Source organism: Colossoma macropomum, unplaced genomic scaffold (genome assembly GCF_904425465.1).
Source record: "Colossoma macropomum unplaced genomic scaffold, Colossoma_macropomum, whole genome shotgun sequence".
Classification (NCBI taxonomy): Eukaryota; Metazoa; Chordata; class Actinopteri; order Characiformes; family Serrasalmidae; genus Colossoma; species Colossoma macropomum.
This window is the reverse complement of record NW_023494788.1, coordinates 20,023,270-20,043,203: the sequence shown is the minus strand read 5'-3', so window position 1 is coordinate 20,043,203 and position 19,934 is coordinate 20,023,270. Positions and strand designations below refer to the sequence as shown.

The following is a 19,934-nucleotide window of genomic DNA, read 5'->3' as shown; positions in this document are numbered from 1 at the left end:
CAGCTGACAAAGTTAATAAGGTAAATCAGAGTGACGTAGTCAAGTCAATTTTATTTATTTTATTTATTTATTTTTAATGTTATTATTAAATTTATTTAATAGTGCTTTTTACAACTGATGTTGTCACAAAGCAGCTTCACAGAAATCCATTAAGGACAAAGTTTTAAGATGAAATGTAAATCCTCCAGGTGAGCAAGCCAGGGGCGACAGTGGCAAGGAAAAACTCCCTCAGAGCTGGGGAAGAACCCTTGGGAGGAACCAAGGCTCACAAGGAGGGACCCATCCTCCTCTGGTCAAACTACCTACAAAATTATTATACTACTAATATTAATAGTAGTAGTAGTAGTAATAGTTAGGAGTCCACTTCAGTGTAGAGTGGGCAGCCAGTCCAAGGCAGGTGGCGGTAGCTGGGCGAGTGGCGGTGACTGGGGCGTGGCCAACTGGTCTGAAGCAGGTAGCAGGAGAGCTCGACAGACAATCATCCATCAGTGTCCGGCCGGACAGGTGGGCAGTCGTAGAGGGTCAAACTTTACTTTTTTGGTGGTTTTAAAACATTGTGAGCATATTAGCCAAAATGAAACGACTATCACATTACAGTTAATGGCAAGTAATAACTGCTGCATGAATTTAAAACGTCTGATCCATTTTTACTGCACATTTTGTATGCTTTTACACCCTAATACAGCTGACCCAAACAGTATATTTTCTAGCTTTGAATGCTCTTTGATATTCCCAAATGAGCACTAAAATATTTATTAAACACTCTGTATTTATGTATTTATAATGCTGCTACTACTGCTACTAATATTTTTTACTAATAATAATTGCTGCTATTATATTACTTTTGTCATTACTATATTATTACTATATGCCATTGCTATCATTACTATTAGTAGCAGTAGTTGTGGTTTGTAGTGACAGAAGAAATGCTAATGAACAGGCACTTAAATGAGTGCACATATAAAAACATGGCACATTTTTTTCCCAAAAAACTCCCATTGAAAAAGACCACATGGCCGGTGGTTCACAGGTAATTTGAGTTTGAGACCCGTTTTATGGCATGCCAAGCTTACATCACAAATTTTGTACTGAGCATGCATTTTTCTAATTTAAAATGCTTCAACGTGATTTTTTTCAGAGGCATCTCTGTTCTTTTAGCTTCAACTGCCATGTGGAAAGCTCTGAAAAGAGGTGATGTCATCATTAAGAGCTTCATGGTGTAGTACCTGATCTCCGCGTTTGAGGCCCGCTTCCGCAGCTTTGCTGCCTGGCTCCACGTGGTCAATGAAGATGCGGAAGCCCTTCTCGGAGCCACCCAACAGAGTGAAGGCCAGTGGGGCTTCTCGTGACGGCTTGGTCAGGGTCACCACTCGCAGCTTGGCTTTGGCAGCGCACGCTATGTTTAACAGTCTTAAGTGCCCACACATTTTCTGTTTTATCACAGGAAAGAGTCAGGATAAGCTTTAAAGCAACAGCACAAAAGCAAAGGAAGCTGCACTGGCAGAATTTAGTGAAAAAAACAGCGCATGTTTGAGGCAAACTGACCTCTCTCTCCAGATTGTTCTCAAACTCTTCGAGAAAATGTGTCATTTCGGGGTCACCTTCAAAGTCATTGAAGTGATTGTTCACCCACAGCAAGACTACCCGTGTAACCTGGGAACATGAGCATTTACACACAGTTATGCACTGACAAAAATATATATGCGTGTGGAGTGAGGAAGCATGCGTATGTGTGCATTTTTTACCTTGTCCCTGAGGCTGGGGTCATGGAACCACTCCAGCAGTTTCTTGCCCACCACCATGGGGCTGGACAGGAAGGTGCGGTAGGTCAGTAGGAAGTCCTCGATGTAGGTGGGGTCCACCACCGAGTGCTCCTCTACTAGGTGCATGGTCAGACGCTCTGTCGTGCCCTGCAGTGCAAAGAAGTGTGTGAAATGAGACCCATATTAAGGAATAGTTTATTTACCCTAATTGTAGTCAATCAGCCATAAGGTTTGGTGTCCCAAGTCTACTTCTTTATTTTGGACTGGAGCTACTAGGCTTATGTACTGCAAAGGTAAGGGATCTTACACCTCACTATTTAGTGCTGTGCAAACTGTGTGTCTAAAGCCAGACATACAATGTGAGATTCTAGCTCGTTTTTTCAGCTTCATCAGCCATCGTCTGATGTGCTGTATGAGGGATGATAGCAATGCCTGACTAACTGTCCAAATAAGCTCTGACTGAGCAGCAGGAAAATCTGATAAACTTCTGGGATGGCAGAAATTTTGTGTTACTTGTCTTGTGGTTTGAGCACTCTCACAATCAGAGTTCTCAAAGTCACACACAAACAACACAAACACAGCCCCTACACAGGTAAAAACATGTAGGTTACGAAAAAATAGGCAAAAAAGTTGACATGAGCAGTCACAAGGTCCACTTTGTTTGACTGGAATTGCAAAGTAGTAAAGTATTAATCACAATTTTTATACAATTGTCTTTTCTAAACAGGCCGTAATGTCCTATCCAAGCACATCAACTTCTGGTTTTAATTTCATTGCTTAGTGTGGCGCGAGTTGGCAAAGCTGCTGTAACATGCTTTCTTAACTTTTGCTCAGTACTCGGGCACACAATGTGTTGTGAATTGAAAATCGTCCACAGAAAGAACTGTCCATAGGGGTTTTTGCTGTCTTGCCACTGGGGCTAGGGCATCGCCAGGGATTGAATCCGTAATCTCCTAACAGCACAGCCAATGCTGAAAAGGATGCGCCACTCTAGCGTCCGTCTGTCTCTACTTTTTTTTTTTTTTAGAGACAACTGTACCTTACACAGAACCACAAGTTCATTTGAGATCATGCAAAAACTCAACATAATTTCTGGTGTAAAAGAAGACCAAACATGTCTTGACTGCATAAGGACTAAACTGTGAAAAACTGATTTTTCACCAAATTACTACTTCAAGTTAAAGCTACACTATGTAGGGCACTTCACTGTGTGCAAACATCATTACCTCATGCCCTATTAAAGCACATATGTCAAAAAGCCTGGGTTCACCCTCAAAAGTAAGTAGTGGGATTATCTTGCAGTTCGAGAACAATTTCACTGTTACTGGGCGACTTTTCCTCGCTTCTCCAATCACAGAGGTATCTGTGCTCATTAGAGCTACTTCCCATTCAGTCTGAAAGAAGCTTCCGCTGTGCGCCATTCAGCAGATTTTCATGTTCAAGAATCAATTAGAGGACACGTTCAATACACATCCATGTAATTCAGTTCAAATGCCATGTCAATCGCAGGTGTAAGCAGCGAATCCCTGGGCTTAAGCGAGCAATCAGGGGACTTCTGGAGGTTCAGTAACAAATCCTCCTCATTACGGCGAATAACACCTCCAGTGTAATTTACTTGGAGTAAAGTGTGTCTCTCAAGAACAAGAATCAAACTGAGTTACTGTCGGCCTGCCGAGTAGCATCTGTTTTACAGGCTGGTCAAAGAACGTGGAATTTCCCAAGGAAAAGTGCCAGAAAGCACAAGCTTGTATGGTCTCAACAAGCGTTTTTTTTTTACTTTTCCTTTTCTCACCTTGATGACAATGTGTCCTTTTCTGGTGCCGGTGCGGTCCAGCTCACGATGTTCCTTCACCATGACAATTTCACCCTCCTCCTCCACTTTCTGCATGTTCTTCTCCACCTGGTTGAGGATGCAGCAGTAGTCCTGCTGTGCTATACATACAAACTGAGAGAGAAAGAAGGGAGTGAAAGAAAAAGAGAAGGAGAGATAAAGAAAAAATTAGCATTACAACACAAATAATCAGTGAGGTGAAGTCTTTACGGAGCCAACTGCAGCCTCTGTCCTTAAACCTGATTTATTTACAGTCTGGCCAGGATCTGAAGCTAATTTAAATCACTGCATTAGACCCTTAATGCGCTCACTGAAATGCGCTAACTAGAGTGGTGTACTGAAACGCAGCCAAAGTTTTCGTTATTGCCAAATTTCAGCTAATCACTCCCATTATACTCATACTCATGTGGGCAGGGCTACATTATTTCAGCCGTAAGCACCATAAATGAATCCGTTATAACAGCTAAACAGGATTGGGCAAAAGACAATAGAGAATCTCTTGAGCTGCCTCCCCAGGAACCCCAAAATGGGCTGAAACTACAAAAGGATTTCAGCCATTTTTGCTTTGCACTGAAACTAGAAATACTCAATCCATCCATATTAGATAGAATTTCTTAGCCGCAGCTGTTTTAAATTGCACAGTACATCATCCAGCAATGTAATTTATCATAATCTTCAGTTACTTTTTATGCATATTTATTTGTGTAGTACAGTGGTTGGAAGATGAGCTATCCAAATTATTCTTCATTTCCCTCTTCCAATGTACCAATAACTTTCAGACTTTTAAATGAATTCATAAACTCTTCAAATTTTTGAAATGATACTAATCTATTTATTAGAAAAAGAAGATTTTGACTCCAGAATTTGCCAATCCCTTATGTTTTGTATTTTGTAATTAGTAGTTTGTAGCTGATTATTTTTGGAACAAATACAAGGATTACTAAACCTCTTGCTATAGGCTAATTATTTTTATTTTTTTCCCCCTAAAATTTATTACGTCCTTTTCCTTCATTTTCTTTCTTCTTTCTGTTCTTATTAGTTTTCTTTCTTTATTATCTTTTTCCTTTCTTTTGTTCTGTCTTTTTCTTTCCTTCTTTCTCTTCTTTCTTTCTGTATTTCTTGCTTTCCTCTGTTTTTTCTATTTTATTTCACTTTACTTCCATGACTCATTGGTGGGAAAGATTATTTTTGGAGTAGGTGTTAACAAATGTTGTTAAGTCATATGTGCACTAAACGGCACAAGCACCACAGGAATACTTTTCTAACTTAAGTAACACACATTCTGCTGTTATACATTAACCCTCAGAGTCTTTCCTTCTTTTGTTTGTTCATTCTTCTTGTTTGTTCCATTTTCCTAAGACAATTTCCTTGCCTTGCACTTACTCCATTTTTTAGGAAATGCATATGTATATGTATATGTGCAGATGACTCCACACGGTGAGATATAGAGATTTTACACTGAATAAGAAAAGTAGCACTGGTTTCTGAGGGGTCCTGAGTCCTGAAACAAGTCGTCTATGGACTCACCTGACAGTCGTCAACCTTGGTCTTCATAACTCCCTTCATGTACTCTTTCTCCATGGTGGGAGAGACGCCGAAGCTGTTGCCCATGCAGAGGATCTCCGTACGGCCCTCGGGGTACGTCACCTCCACCGAGCCGTTCAGAATGACTGACCATGAGTCCAGCTGCAGGACACACAGGGCAAAACACACTCAAATTTTAGAGATACAGCTGCACGGACCAAAGAAAAACTCATTTTAAAGGCTGATATTTGCCATCATTAACAGAAATATACAAAATAACATTTTGGAACCATAGTAGTTTAATTACACATGCCAGTGATGTCAGGTACGTGTTAAAGTGGGTAAAGTTAAAGTGGGCTGTTCTTTATGCCTTCTGACCCCAGTTCTTTCGGCTGCTGCAGACACAGTGCATTTAAGCAGGAATAAGTCATGTGGTATTGTGCTCTATATTACTGCAGCCACAGGCCTACACCTATATCTATTAACTATATCAAATTATTTCATCATCCCTACAGGAAATGAGAAATTAATATTGTTAGATGTACATTTAAATTGTATTAAGATGGAAGCATAATGCATTACATTGTGTAAGGTCCTCAGCAGGGACACATAATGCTCTTAGTAACCATTTGGTGAAAAATAACATCAATCTTCTGACAAATTTAGAAGCAATCTATCCTGTCATTGCATTATGGACAGTCCCAGGCATTCTTTAATGGGGTATTCCTGACATACGGAGAAAATGCTGTTGTCTTCCCATTGACTGGCTTTTCTGCAGAATTGGCCAGAGTCTAAGCCCCTTCCTTGACCCATTTGTCCGGATGCATTAAGGAGGAAAATGGTTCTCGCTGGTATGTCTACACTCGTACTAGGAGATAAGTGATCTCCATTCTCCCTCCCTTAGGCACACTACGATTACAGCCTGATGAACGCTGGCATTCATTCAGGTTTAACAGGGCAGAATCTGAATGGAGAGGTCTGGACATGGCGACCGATGGTAGTAAATACAAGCTAAGAAGGGAAGCTAATGTAAGTTTTGATCAAGACAGAGGGGTTATCTGAAGATAAAGACTTTTTGTAGAAAAGAAGACTGTTAATAGGGTTGAACAGCACAGAGGTCCTAACAAAACCTAGTAAGGTGTTAAATCACACTGAAAGAAAGAGGGGGGTGAATTTAAACTGTAAGGATCAAACTTATTGTCGAACACATGGTAAAAAGGGCCCATTTTCTTAATTTTTCTTATTTTGCTGCTGCCTAAGGAAAAAGAAGTATCTCCAAAATAGTAACTTCAAAGGGGAGGCCAAGAACCCTCTTTACTTTCAATGCAAGTTAATAGAAAGAGATTTTATTCTAAGCAAATTTGGAGCATTTCTATTGACCCAATCATCATGATATCACACAATCTATAGGACAGCTGCTGAGCTGAAATGATGCAGACAACTAAAAATCGCAAAAAAACTAAGATACATGTTTTTCATTGGACAGCGACGATCTGCCTTTTACTCGAAGCGCGCTTATAACATTTATATGGCTTAATGTACCAAACACACTTCTTAACTCATTTCCACATGAGAGTGCTATATTTAAAAACTGTATCCTGCCTCACTCAAAAAGCAGTCTGGGCTGAAACATATGGACCAAACGATAATGTCTGGAAAAAAAAAAATAAACTTCAGCCACTCCTTTTGAATGTCCAGATCTCGTGGAGGGCTTAAAAGCGTTGCCTGACATTTATTTTGCCTGACAAACGTCCTGGGTACCTAAGCCAGTTGTTTAAAATCTGGGCAATATGTATATTTTTGCTTGCTTGCATAACATCAGAATAAATTCAAACAACTAATGCAGTAGAATGAAACAGAAAAAAATAATTGATATGTTGTGAGCTAGTCAGAAAAAAAAAGGTTTGGGTCCAGATTTCCCCTCGATGCCCTCAGTAACTGGATGATTTTCCAGTTACTGGCAGCATCCAACACAAGCACACATTAAAGCCACACTATTTATGCGCTGGGGACCTCTCTGGTGGATATGTCTAATTGCATGCAACACGCGGAAAGATATTTTGTAAACTTTTGTTTTACAAAACTTTTTGTTTTGTTTGACTGCTTCGGATCCCTTCCCTAAGGGGATGAATTTAATGATTGCACTTTTGCCTCTGAGACCTAAACATCGACCTGGACCTTCTTTCTGAGCCTGTGCACGCGATGTGAAGATGTATGCAGTGGTCTGAAAAACTCGACCCATTGCTTTTCTGAAAAGATTATTTGAGGTTTTACAGGGCGATTCACATCTGCGCTTGCACACCGTATTTCAGCATGTTTCTTTTTCTCCTGACTTCTTTCAATTTCAACATGAAAATCTTACACAGAACAGCTTTAATGAAGGACTGATTAGCCAAAATAGGTACTGATGACAACTACAAGCACTGGACTGTCACAGAGGGATCTGGAAATGCTTAAATAAACACACTAATATATATAAAATTGTCTTAATGTACTAATATCACTTGGATTTAATTTTGATGATTTGATTTGATTTTCAATGTTTTTTAAAAAAGCACTTTCTGCCCAATCAAATAACATTTTTCAAATTTTCAATGTACTCTGTCCAGTGCCTCAGACCTTCTCAGCGACATGTGTAAAAGTGTTCTTGATTGGGACATCACAGCTACAATAAATTCAAAATGGGTGGTTTTTGCATTTTTCCATGTATGCACAGTAGGGGAAGTGAGTGACAAGTTTACACAGTATATCAAATGCTTGTAAAAGGAAAAAAAGGAAAAAAAAAATGAAAACTTAAGGTTCCATGTTATGCCAGCTGACCTCTTCGCCGTCATTAAGGACGATCGTGCCGGCCCGCTCCACCACGGCGAAAACCATGACTGCACACAGCTCCCTCCTGACCGACATGGTCATGTTGGCGAAGGCCGGCAGCTGGTGCATAAACTCCAGCAGTTGCTCTGTGGACAAGAGTAAGAGAGACGACACAGGAAGGGCAAATTAGAGAGACAGAAAGACAAGATGAGCCATGAGCGAGAGAGAAAGAGAGAGGGAAAGACAGAAGAGAGAGAGAGAGAGAGAGAGAGAGAGAGAGAGAGAGGAAGAGACAGAGGAAAATGGGAAAAGTGGAAAGTGGAAAGTGGGCCACTTGGCACTCCTTCACTCAGATCGGCTCTAGCAGACAGGAGTCTGATCAGCACGAGACTCGGTAAGAACAGAGAGAGGCACTTTCCGCTGCTACGAAAATAACAGCAAAACAACATCAAATGCCTCAGCGCCAAAGGCAATGCAGGCTCTGAAAATGGCTAATACTATGCAGCTCAGACGATGGAGTGGTAGAGAATTTTCATCCTCATTATGACACCTTTTCAGTGCCAGACGTGTGCACCTTCTATTTGCTAACATAACCAGTGACTGACAGAATCTCCACAGAAAAGAAAGCAGGAAGAAAAAAAAGTTCATTAATAAATATCAAATTCAGATGACTTCATTTACAATCAGTGTTAACTGCACTCATAGCGGGGGATGGTCATTTTCTGTCTGTCGCTTGGCACATTAAACAAATCAAGTCTGGCTTGGACTGGTGTGTGACAGGGCTGACAGGGCCCTCAGCGGTCCAGCTGACTGCGTGCGCAAGCTTGCGTGTGTGCCTGCGGCCTGTCTGAGCGCTGGCTGGCCTGTGTTTGGTCTCTCAGCACTGGAGCGGAGCAGGAGCATGGAGAGACGCCTGGCCAATCAAAGTTTAATGTGCTTGAGGAAGCACAGGCAGGCGGGCGACCCAGAAAAATAACACATACCTTCTCTCACACCAGCCTGCGTCCCTCAGTCCACCTTAATAATTCTGCTTCACCTTTCCCTTCTAAAGGAAGGAGTATATTTTCCTGGCTTTTTTTTTCCTAAACTGACCCATGCACTTTCTTTTAGAGTCTAGAATGGACAGATACTAAGGGGTGATGATTTTAATACAGTACTGAAAATGAGAGCACAAAACAAAATGGATAAAAAGGTTGCACGTTCAAAGTCACCTTGTCAGTTGAACAAAAAAAAAAATCTTTTTGGTGTCTGAAGTTAAGATTAGAGACAGGTTCAGGGTTAGAAAACTCTTATTACACACAGATATTTGCAAATATAACATGAATAGGATTTATTATTACATATAAATACAAAAATGTATAAGGATCATTCTACTGAATTGGTTCAAAGAGTTCAAAACCCATGACAGATTTACACAAAAGTCCTTTTGCTTTGAATGACCCTATACCTTAGTTATGTTTATTTTATTAAAGCAAATGATTGAACATTGAATATTTTAGTAATGACTGTTTCGGTAGTGATCATTTTAGCTAATTTTGAGCATAACTCAAAAAACGCAGCTCTGAACAGCTGTACACAAATAAAATCATGTTTCATTAAAACACTTAAAAAGTTGACTATATATATATATTACTATGTGATTGCATGCAGTTTGAACTAATTTTGTACAATGGTCCATATAACACGTGGTACATATTTTATACAGGTACTGGCATATATATAAGGCGTATGTATATTACATACACAAATATTATATTATATATTACATATATATTACATGTACAACCCAATACCAAAAAATGCTTGTGTATATGTGTCTTACCGATGTCATCATCCGTGCGATCCATAGGGTCTTTCTCCAGGCAGTCCCGGACGATGTCTCGGCTCATGAGGGGATCGGAGGCACGTTCGATATCTTCCTCATCGTCGTCCTCCTCCGAGTCGACGGCTGTCTCAGGCAGGCCGCTGAGGTCCATATCGCCCTGGCTCGCTCTCAGTGGCCTGCAGATCAGAAACCATCTCTCAGTCCCACCAACACCCACAACTAAGACCAAAGGCCTATGTTGTGTTACTCTCAATACAAGGGTGCCCAGTGACCCTTAAAAAAGTCCTTGTTCCATAATTAAAACCCACTACCACAAATTCTGATCAAAGAACAGTGATATACAACATAAATAATACAATGTAAACCGATCAAACTACACTGATTGCTGTGCAGTCCTTTTATTCTAACATACAAACAAAGATGATAAATGATTCAGGAGAAGTGTCTGAGGACTGATGGTGCAGGTGCAGCACGGATGATCTTTGCTCAAACAACTACAGGTGAAGAACTTGACTGAATAGACACCAAATCTAACAAAATGCATTAATTACATTACAGACTGTCTGCAAGTGACCACATCTCAGACAATGGCACTTTATCTACTGAAGCGTGCATCAATAGGCTCATCCAAAAGGCTTAAAATGTGACAAATAAACGTCATTGAGCGTGAGAGAAAACAACAGCCAAGCCCAACTTAACATGAATACTAAAATATGGAGAGCGAGTAACGTTTAAAACAGATGCTCCTCTCATCTGAGCGCACATCAAACCTATTCATCAGCTCCAGGCCATCACCATGACGATAAGCAGACTGGGGGGTCAAACAGTTCACGTGTGATGCTGGTGACGGTTAAAGATGCTCCAACCAAACACGTGAGAAGGAGCAGAAGAAGCTGAAAAACAACCCCTGAAGACGTCAGTGGCTCCAAATGAAAAGCTTTGCTGTCATCAGCGTCAAATTCTGCATTCAGACGGATGCAGGCCGTCGCCCACCCAGCTCAGTCGGAAACAAAGGAGCTCCATAATCTGGGCCATGTGCGATAATTCAAATCATCAACCCCAATCACTCTCACCTGCTGGAGTTGCCCAGGAGGTGGGCTATTCTTGCCAGAAAGGACCCACGATGCAGCTTTGGCTAAGTGTCTGTAGAAACCAGCGCCCAGCCCCATCCTTTCAGGTCCTGCTGCTGGCCACTTTTAATTTTTTAAGCCCCTTGTACCCGGCACATGTCATTTCTCCTCAGACGACATCTGAACGACTCATCAAATATTCTGACACGATGGTGCGAACAGCCAGTCGGAATCTAGAAAGGATAGCTGGGCAGAGCATGAGCAGGAGGGTCTCTAGGGGGCGGAGTCAGGCAAGAAAGAGGGAGGGGAAGCCGTTGCAGGTGGCAACCATGAAAGACTAAGAACGAGTCTATCACATCTCACTTAACAATGCCAATGCAAAGGTAAAGACTAAGTCATTTCAAAGAGGTTTTGACCTTCTGGCAGATTCTCGTGCTGCTGGTCAAGCTGAGATTAAAACTACACAGATGTTTTCAACAGGACTTACGCCAAGATGAGGCAAAACAATCTCACATACACCACCATGCTCAAAGCAAGTTCTGTACAATTCAAATGAGACATTCTGTGCTCTTATCTTAAGAATCAGTAAGCTATAAAGTGGTCAACTGGGAACACAAAACAAAGCATACTAATTAATTCAACGTCCAGATCCACATACATAGCACCCTTCTATAAACCTCCAAGGATGTGGGTCATTCTGTTGTTAGCGACATGCCCAAATAAGGTCTAAGTAGGGCTGATCGATTTGGGCAAAATATCTATGACCGATATTATATATTCTTTCAAATCGCCATTTCAGTATAAAAATTATACATATTTAAGTCCAAGGTCTAAGCATTTTATTGTTTATCACCACTCTGTGGCAAACAAAAAGATCCCAAAGCTGCCTGGTTTTCTCCTGTGTACGTCACTGGATCCTCTTAATTATGAGACTGATAAGTAGATGAAACATGAATATTGTTCCATCCATGTTATAAGCAAGTTCATGTTTTAGCACTCGCTCCCTACTACACTCCTTAACTACTCTCTAGCACGCTCCTCCCTGTGCTCCGTATGCAGTCCTGAACAATGCAATTCTCTGAAATGGGCTTAAACAGACAATGGGTGATTTTTTTGCTGACTGTAATACATCGTAGACAAATCAATAGACACAGTTGTTAATAACATGCATATGGAATGTAATTTAATCAGCCAATCACTACTCTAGATTTTGAAACAAGCATGCCTACTGCCTTGCAGATCATAGGACTGACTACTGAAGTAATTCATACCATCAAGGTATAGCATTTTGATAGCCGCCCCTAGTTATATAACCATATATTCAAATTGTAGGGAGCTGCCTAAGTCTCTACCACACTTGATAAAGTCACATGATGTCAATTTAATGCTCAAGAGTGCTTGCATGTAACAATATTTATATTTTGCAGCTGTCTGCTTTAGGCAATAACCTGCTGGCTTACTGAACGCACAGTAATAGAAGGAAGAGTTTATACAGTTTAACTAGACAAACGAAATCCATCATGTCACTGTGTTTATTCAATCTGCCTGCTCCCTGCTGGATTCAGACACATTGTAATTTGACCATCATGAATGATGTTAGTTAAGCAGCTTGAGATGTTTTATTTTTTTCCTTGAAAACCATTAAGAGCTAATCAGGGAAGACACACACAGACACTGTAAATCACCTCTCTGAGGAAGGGCGATCTATTTTTCAAGCCGCCACAATGAGTGTGATCCACAGTGCTGTTTGGATGGCTCAGATGAGCGTGAAGGGAGCATTAATATTTCAGAGGGGCTATTCTTGGATCAATGCTTTCAAGCCCCTCTGAAGAACCTGTGTCATGATTTATTCAAATGCAAAAATAGAGGGGGAAAAAAAAGAAAAAGGGCAGGTTCAGTGAGGATATGGGCCATTTCCACAAAGCTGTGTGGGTGGGGGCAAAGCTGGGTAGCTGGCACAGAAGAAGACAGTAGGAGGGCAGGAAGACTCAGACGTTTGGATGCGCTGTTAAAAACCTGGATTAAAATCTAAAACAAAGAGTTTTAACAATCTCTGTGTGTTTTATAGTGTCACTATATTTGTGTATGTACCTGTCACTTATAATGGCAGCAAGCTTGAATTCAGTGGACACAGGGCAGCAGGGAGTGAGATGCTGGGGGCAGTAGGGATGGGGGGGGGGCAACAAGGAGCGAGGGAAGGAGTGCAGTAGAGAGCAGAGGAAAAGGTGTAGCGGGGAGAGAGGGAGGAGTGCAGGAGGAAGCGAGGAAGGAGCACATAGCCAGTGAAGGAAGGAGTGTAGCAGAGGGACAGTAGGGAGTGAAGGGAGAAAAGCAGAAGGGAGCAAAGGGCGGACTGGAGTTCCGAGCAAGAGGAGCAGCATACTAGGGAGTATTAACAGAGTGTAGCAGGAAGCAAAAAGAGGAGAGCAGTAGGAGCACTGGGAGAAGAGCAGGAGGGAGCGAGGGGAGGAGTGCAGTAGGAAGTGAGAATGAGAAAGGAAGCAAGGGGAGGAGTGCAGTAGGGAGGTATAGTAGGAGTATAGTATGGAGGGGGGGTATGGTAGGGAGCGAGCGAAGGAGTGCAGCAGAGAGTAAAGGGAGGGTTGCAGCAGGATATAAGTGGAAGCGAAGGGAGGAGTGCAGAAGGGATCGAGAGGAGGAGTGCAGTAAGAATCAAGCAAGTAAGGGTAGTATGGAGCAAGGGGAGGAGTGTAGGAGGAGTGAAGAAAAAGGGCACAGTCTCCTTTCATCAGGACACCACACAGCTGCTAATGAGACTTAAACAGATGGTCATCAGACCAGGATCACAGAGTGGACACAGAGTGCACACGCACGCACACACAGACTGAAAGATGGACACAGACACACAGCACAGGGACACACTTCACACTTCTGCACACAGCGCAAGTCTAATCCGTGAGCACATCACAAATGTACTCAGTAAATCAATTAAACAGCGAAGCAAACACTAAACCAAACACAATTAATCAGACTCAGAGGCACAAAGGACCATCCACAGACACAGAGATACATGAGGGGGCAGCGCTCGGTTTATAAAGCTGATTGGTTCAATAACACAGCAGGGGTATTGTAGGACATTCTGGGGAAAATATTTGTATGATAAATATTGATAGGACACATTTATTGTATAGCCTCCTTTGAGAAAAAGGAAGCTTTACACAGCACATATGCAGATTCAAACCTGCAACCACACAACAATGCTTGAGGTACAGCAAACTCACTGGTTCTCAAAATGCAGAGAGCCCTCTAAAAAACAGCACATTAAGTAGGGCCATCACCATGCTTAAACAAACATGTTTATGCCACAGAGCAGGGGTCCTGGTCCTCCTGGTCCTAGACATCTACCACCGTAGGGAGTTCAGATCCAGCACCCCGGCTCTAATAATCAGATGTCACTGAAGGCCTGAATGTGTTAAGATTAAGGTTGGAGCTAATCTCTGCAGGGTGGTACATCTCCAGGACCAGGACTGAGCAACCAGTGCTGTACAAGTCTATTCAACACAGTATACGTTTACAAAACACTTTAAAAGTAATAGACTTTATTTTATACATACATATAACATACAATACACAATTATGATTACTATTTTGAATAATAGTAATAACATTGTGTTATGTTATATACAAGGTTATTTTATATGCAGTGGTATAGATTTAAGAAAACAAAAGGAATTTTTAGATGTTTTATTCAATATTTTGAGTATATTTATTATGTACTCGTATTGCAAACTATATTTATCTATTTAGACATTTTTCAAGATTTGATTACCACTTTTTCAAATATGAAGCATTCTGGGTGTTAAATTTGTTACCTAATGAACTCATAGACATATCCACAGCTTTATTAATTACGGACACTTTTTTCTTTTTAATTCAGGAACATTTTCTTTTGTTGGTTTCTGTGGGTGAGAATGATACCTGGTAGATGTCGGACAGGCTGCTGCTCCCAGAGTCGCTGGTGATGCTACATCCTGAGAGGCTGGAGGAGACGTGCGTCACCTGGGGGTGGATCCCGTCAGCCAGGTGCAGTCTGCTGAAATCCGCCGGGAGCTGCAGAGAAAGAGACAGAGAGAGAGCGAGGAGTGAATACACAAGCTTATTCACTATTCACTTTTGTTTACTATCATACAGATTTAAGGTCACATTAGTGAAAGTTTAACACTGTGCAAAGCTACTAAGAATCAGCAATCGGCAAGCAAACATATTAAAGTCAACCTGAAATCTGACTTTTTTTTTTACCCTTGTTAGCATGTAATCCCTGGTCAAATTAAGCACAATCCATCATATCATTTGAAAGACAAAATTCTTGTTTTCTCAGCGTAGCAACTTTTGCATGCCTCTAAAACGTGTTCAGAGTCTTGATTACATCACCATGCACCAGCTGGCAGGGAAAAATAATATTAGCTAATAATGTGTTTCACCTCCCTTTCCCACCATCCTTAGCTATCACGGAAAGAAAACAAAACGCATTACGATTTCTGATTCACACTGACTTTACTTTTCAATTCAAACCTGTTTTGCTGTTGATTCACAATAAAGAACACGCACTGGTTTAGTATCTTATTCAAATGTCCTCTATTCGATACCAGATGATGAAAGTATGCATAGCTCAATACAGTGGTATCAATTATTGTGAGACCTAAATGTTGTCATTTTTTTAGGTAACACTGTGACAGAACCACATAATTCAAACATACTCACACTTTTATTAGCACACACATCAGTTGAATTCTGTACTAAACTGTGCAGATACTGAAAGGTGTTCCATGTATGGATCATGGAACGTAGCCCTAAAAGGTGGGGCCAGTCGAATTCTCTATGTGAAAATAAGTAAACACATCCTCTACAGAGACTGTGTACATTTTAATATATGACCAAAAGCTAAAAACTTCACAAAATGACTGTAACGATTGGCTACTGAACGTTTTACATTCTCAAGTTCTATTTATCACTCATTACTAGCCCAAGTTAAAACGTATAAATCATGACTGGGGCAGCTTTGGCTCAGTGTACCTCAGAAGCTCTGGAAAGCAGTCATTATCCACTACGTCCTTCTCTATTATTTTGCACACTTATGTGTGATTTCCTCACACCGCTGTGCATCACAACTTCTCTCGGAGATCATTGCAGATGTTTGCTTTCAATATGGTACATCAGTTTTTTAGTAGGCCTGGTAGAACCACCTATTGGATCCTCAAGTACACAATTCAAAAACATTCCACAGCTCGAATTATTAACCCCCTAATAAAATAAGAACAGTTGCTTATTGGAAACTAAATAAATTTTTAAATAACTTTTTAACCAATATTGGCATTGGTCAAACACTAATTCATCTGTCAGTAAATGGTAGTAAAAACAGTAACAGCAGACACCTTCAGGCTTAAATCTAGTTTATTTTTTACAGATACACCGATCAGACATAACATTACGACCACCTACTTGTCTCTGCACGCTTTGTTAGCCCCCTCTTCCCCTGTTCTTCAGTGGTCAGTGGATATTTTTGGTTGTTGGACTATTCTCAGTCCAGCAGTGACACTACGGTGTTTAAAAACTCCAGAAGCACTGCTGTGTCTGATCCACTCAGACTAGAACAACACACACTAACACACCACCACCACGTCAGTGTTACTGCAGTGCTGAGAATGATCCATCACCCAAATAGTACCTGCTCTGTGAGGGTCCTGGGGGTCCTGACCACTGAAGAACAGGGTAAAAGGGGGCTAACAAAGTATGCAGAGAAACAGATGGACTACAGTCTGTAACTGTAGAACTACAAAGTGCACCTATATAGTAAGTGAAGCTGATAAAATGGACAATGAGCACAGAAACAAGGAGGTGGTCATAATGTTACCCTGATCGGTGTGTAACAGTACGTCAAAACATATATATGTGAGTCTATTTGAGACACACACAATTTGAGGCAACCCTGTGCAAACTGCATGCCTAAATAATGATAATGTTAATGAACAAAGTACATAAGATTCCACTGCTTGTTAGCTACATCAGCTTGAAGCTCCAGACACAAAGCCAAAGAAGTAAACTCGAGACATCATTGTGCAAACTTGTCGCCAAACTACTAAACAGTCATCTCCATTCTGGTCCAACTGAGTCTCCAAGCCAACCCGCATTACTAACTGGCTTTTGTAGCATGCACCTGCAGCGGCTTCTCCAGGGCCAGCTCTCAGATCCACTCAGGCAGCGTCCCAACTCAAACACGAGCGGACAGCGTCTTACACAGCCGCCTCCTTCACTCCCACCTCACACACAGCTCTGGCTACAAGCACGAAATGCCAACCAGGCCAACAGTCACTTCTCATCTGGGTGTCCCCATCTCACTATGCCAGCCTGGGAGAACAGAGGCTTCTCACTAACTCTTCTGGCTCTTAATACAGGGTGAGTTTGGTGTTTTTTCTGCTATCTAGAAGTTAGTAGCATGTTCAGTACCGCTCAGGTGATTCAAACTAAAGGCTTGTGATTTCTGTGAAGAAAAGGAAAAATACTGATGTTAATTGCATTTCTTTGTCTTCTTGGGGGAATGTTTAGATTCAAAAGCAGTCTCAGTTTAAAATGAGAGCAAGCTGGTTAGACATCCGCATAAAACAAATAATTAAAACTTCATTACTAACAGGAGACATTCAATTACTGAAGACTAACAAAGCGCATAATGGTTCCGTTTCTTTGCAGCTCAATGTGAAAGCCAAGCTGTTCTGGAGGAGATAGACTAGTAGAAAAGTATATTCACAAACCCAAAAACAGTGAACTAAAAATATGCCGAAGTGGTTTGACTTCACACATTCCATAAATGAAAGTATACTGTGCAAGTTATGCTGTCACATGAAAGCTGAAGGTGTAAACATCTATTTCAGCGCGCTATATGTGCAGGAAGAAACTAATGGAGTGTATGAGGAGGTTAGCATTTGTACAAGAAAGAGAAGAAAGCTTTAGAGTTGCAAACAGTCGGCCTATTATTTATCAGTTTATTCAACATTTATTTTAGCTCAAGTAAAGTTTGTTAAATGAGCCCTTGGAGGGTTGAAGGACCGAGTGAACACAACTGTTGACTTTAAATTGTTGCTATCTGATGCATTTTCCTCTATAATCTCTCAAAAAATGTCAGTCAAAGCTGTTTAAAGCAATATGACACTTTAACTACAATACTTATATTTAAAATTTTTATTTAAAAACTAAGACATTCAACTTCCAATGTTCAAACTGGGCTTTGTAGCAGAATGCTCCATCTGTTACACATGACTCCTGGTACAACTTCACTGCTTTACTCTCTTAGATAGCAAGCTAAAGACTATGCAGCTAGCAACAACAAAAAGAAAAGCAATACATCATGGTTTTAAAGCAAAGCTTATAGTCTTATAGAGAAAGCAATTACACACATTTTTGTGCATGTTCACACACCTTAAAATGTTTTGCATTACAAAGTTTGCACAGCTAGCCAATTAGTTCACTGAGGCCAACTGAGCACTGATATGATTTAAAAATCCACTGCTCACTGCCCCCCTACCTTGTGCTGTGAGTGGCCACTTGTATAACATATGTGTGACTGGAGCTGAACAATTAAACAGTTGTATATTGAAATCACAACATGAAGGAGTGCAATTTTAAATATAACCCACATTATTCAACATTATCTTACTAAATCTCAAGATGGGAAATGTAACCTAATAACACAAAGCTAGTAAACTGGATGTCTGGTACACTAAATTCAGTATTCAAGTCTCAGGTCTGAAAAATGAGATGTGCTGGTCTTCTTGAGGAAAAAAGGGCCTGAAGCTTAATTTTGTGTTTGCAATATTGGTCAGAAAAATCACAATTAGATATTTACCACACATAATTCAGCCCAAGGTGTGGCATACTTCCAAGTGGTGAGCTGAAGTGGGTGAGGATTGAGCGAGTCCCTACATTTAGCTTCATAAGGTAATAACAGGAATGTACCGATCATTCATTTTTACGGCTGATTTTTGTTTTTTTGACAGCCAATTTGGCCATTAGACGATTTTATATTAGCCTTTTTAAAACCTCATGCTTTTAAGCTTTAAGCCTCAACTTTATTTTAAGCTCAAACTGTGGGGCAACTGACACACCAGCACATTTTCAGTATCTTTGACTAGATAAAGTTACAAGAGAAATAACAATATTTGCTCTTTAATAGGCCACATTGACATGGTGAAATGAAAAGTCAGTTGTCTATTTAAATAACATGAACCAAATAAAGCATTACATTGAAAGAAAAAGGCAACTGCCTGTTTAGCACAATGAGTCACAGATTATTATGCTACGATATTTTCGTACAGCATTAGCAGAAGCATTCAAATACAGCATGAGTGCACTTACGTGAGTCACATTATTTACATCACTGAAATGCCACAACAAGTAGACAAAATGAAAACAATAAATTAGCCAACCGCAAATTTGGAGCAAAAATCTGTTGACTCGATCTTGGCCGATTCCGATTTGAGCATCCCTAATTAAGAATCTACCACTTATCATTTATTTACCTTAAATCATTGTAAACTGTCAATATAACTTGTTTTTGGGAGGCATAACATAAGATAATGCTATTGTTGTTGAAAAATATTGTGATGTAAATGTGAGGTCTTATCGTCCACCTTTAAGGGAGACTCTGCACATACAAGGAAACAGCAGCCTAAGACAGCAGCGCATGTGGAGGCTACAGCGGCTGAACATGAAGAAGGGCTTTGATGACAGAGCTCAGATAAAAGCCTGTGAACCAATTTCAGCTAATCTTGGGAAGCGCATACATGCGCACACACACAGAGCCCGACACACAAGCTTTCCTCAGACATCCTCAGACATGTTGGGATCGTATGTGTGTATGTAAAGCAAAACAGTATTTTTTCCCTCAGAGGCTATTGGACGTCTTCAGTCAGCTGAGTATAGCTTTCATATAAAATGCATCTGACCTAATTTCCAGCCCAGTAATCGTATATGTGCCGGAAATGCAGTGGATTCACTCCTGGGAGATGGCGGAGAAACAGACAGAACACGAGCTCCCAGCCTCAGTAAATACAGACAGACAAAAAAATCTCTTTAAGCATCGAATTGCTACCTGAAGC

General features: G+C 40.8%; 1 protein-coding gene across 1 annotated transcript in view; it reads right to left on the bottom strand.

Annotated features, from left to right (window-relative positions):
- Positions 1 to 19,934, bottom strand: part of rapgef2 (Rap guanine nucleotide exchange factor (GEF) 2) — a 163,960-nt gene that overhangs the window by 26,357 nt on the left and 117,669 nt on the right. Inside the window, 9 exon segments of the mRNA XM_036568773.1 lie at positions 1,227 to 1,430; positions 1,546 to 1,653; positions 1,746 to 1,910; positions 3,556 to 3,708; positions 5,122 to 5,280; positions 7,939 to 8,075; positions 9,752 to 9,911; positions 9,913 to 9,930; positions 14,764 to 14,895. Coding sequence (XP_036424666.1) covers positions 1,227 to 1,430; positions 1,546 to 1,653; positions 1,746 to 1,910; positions 3,556 to 3,708; positions 5,122 to 5,280; positions 7,939 to 8,075; positions 9,752 to 9,911; positions 9,913 to 9,930; positions 14,764 to 14,895 — 1,236 coding nt within the window.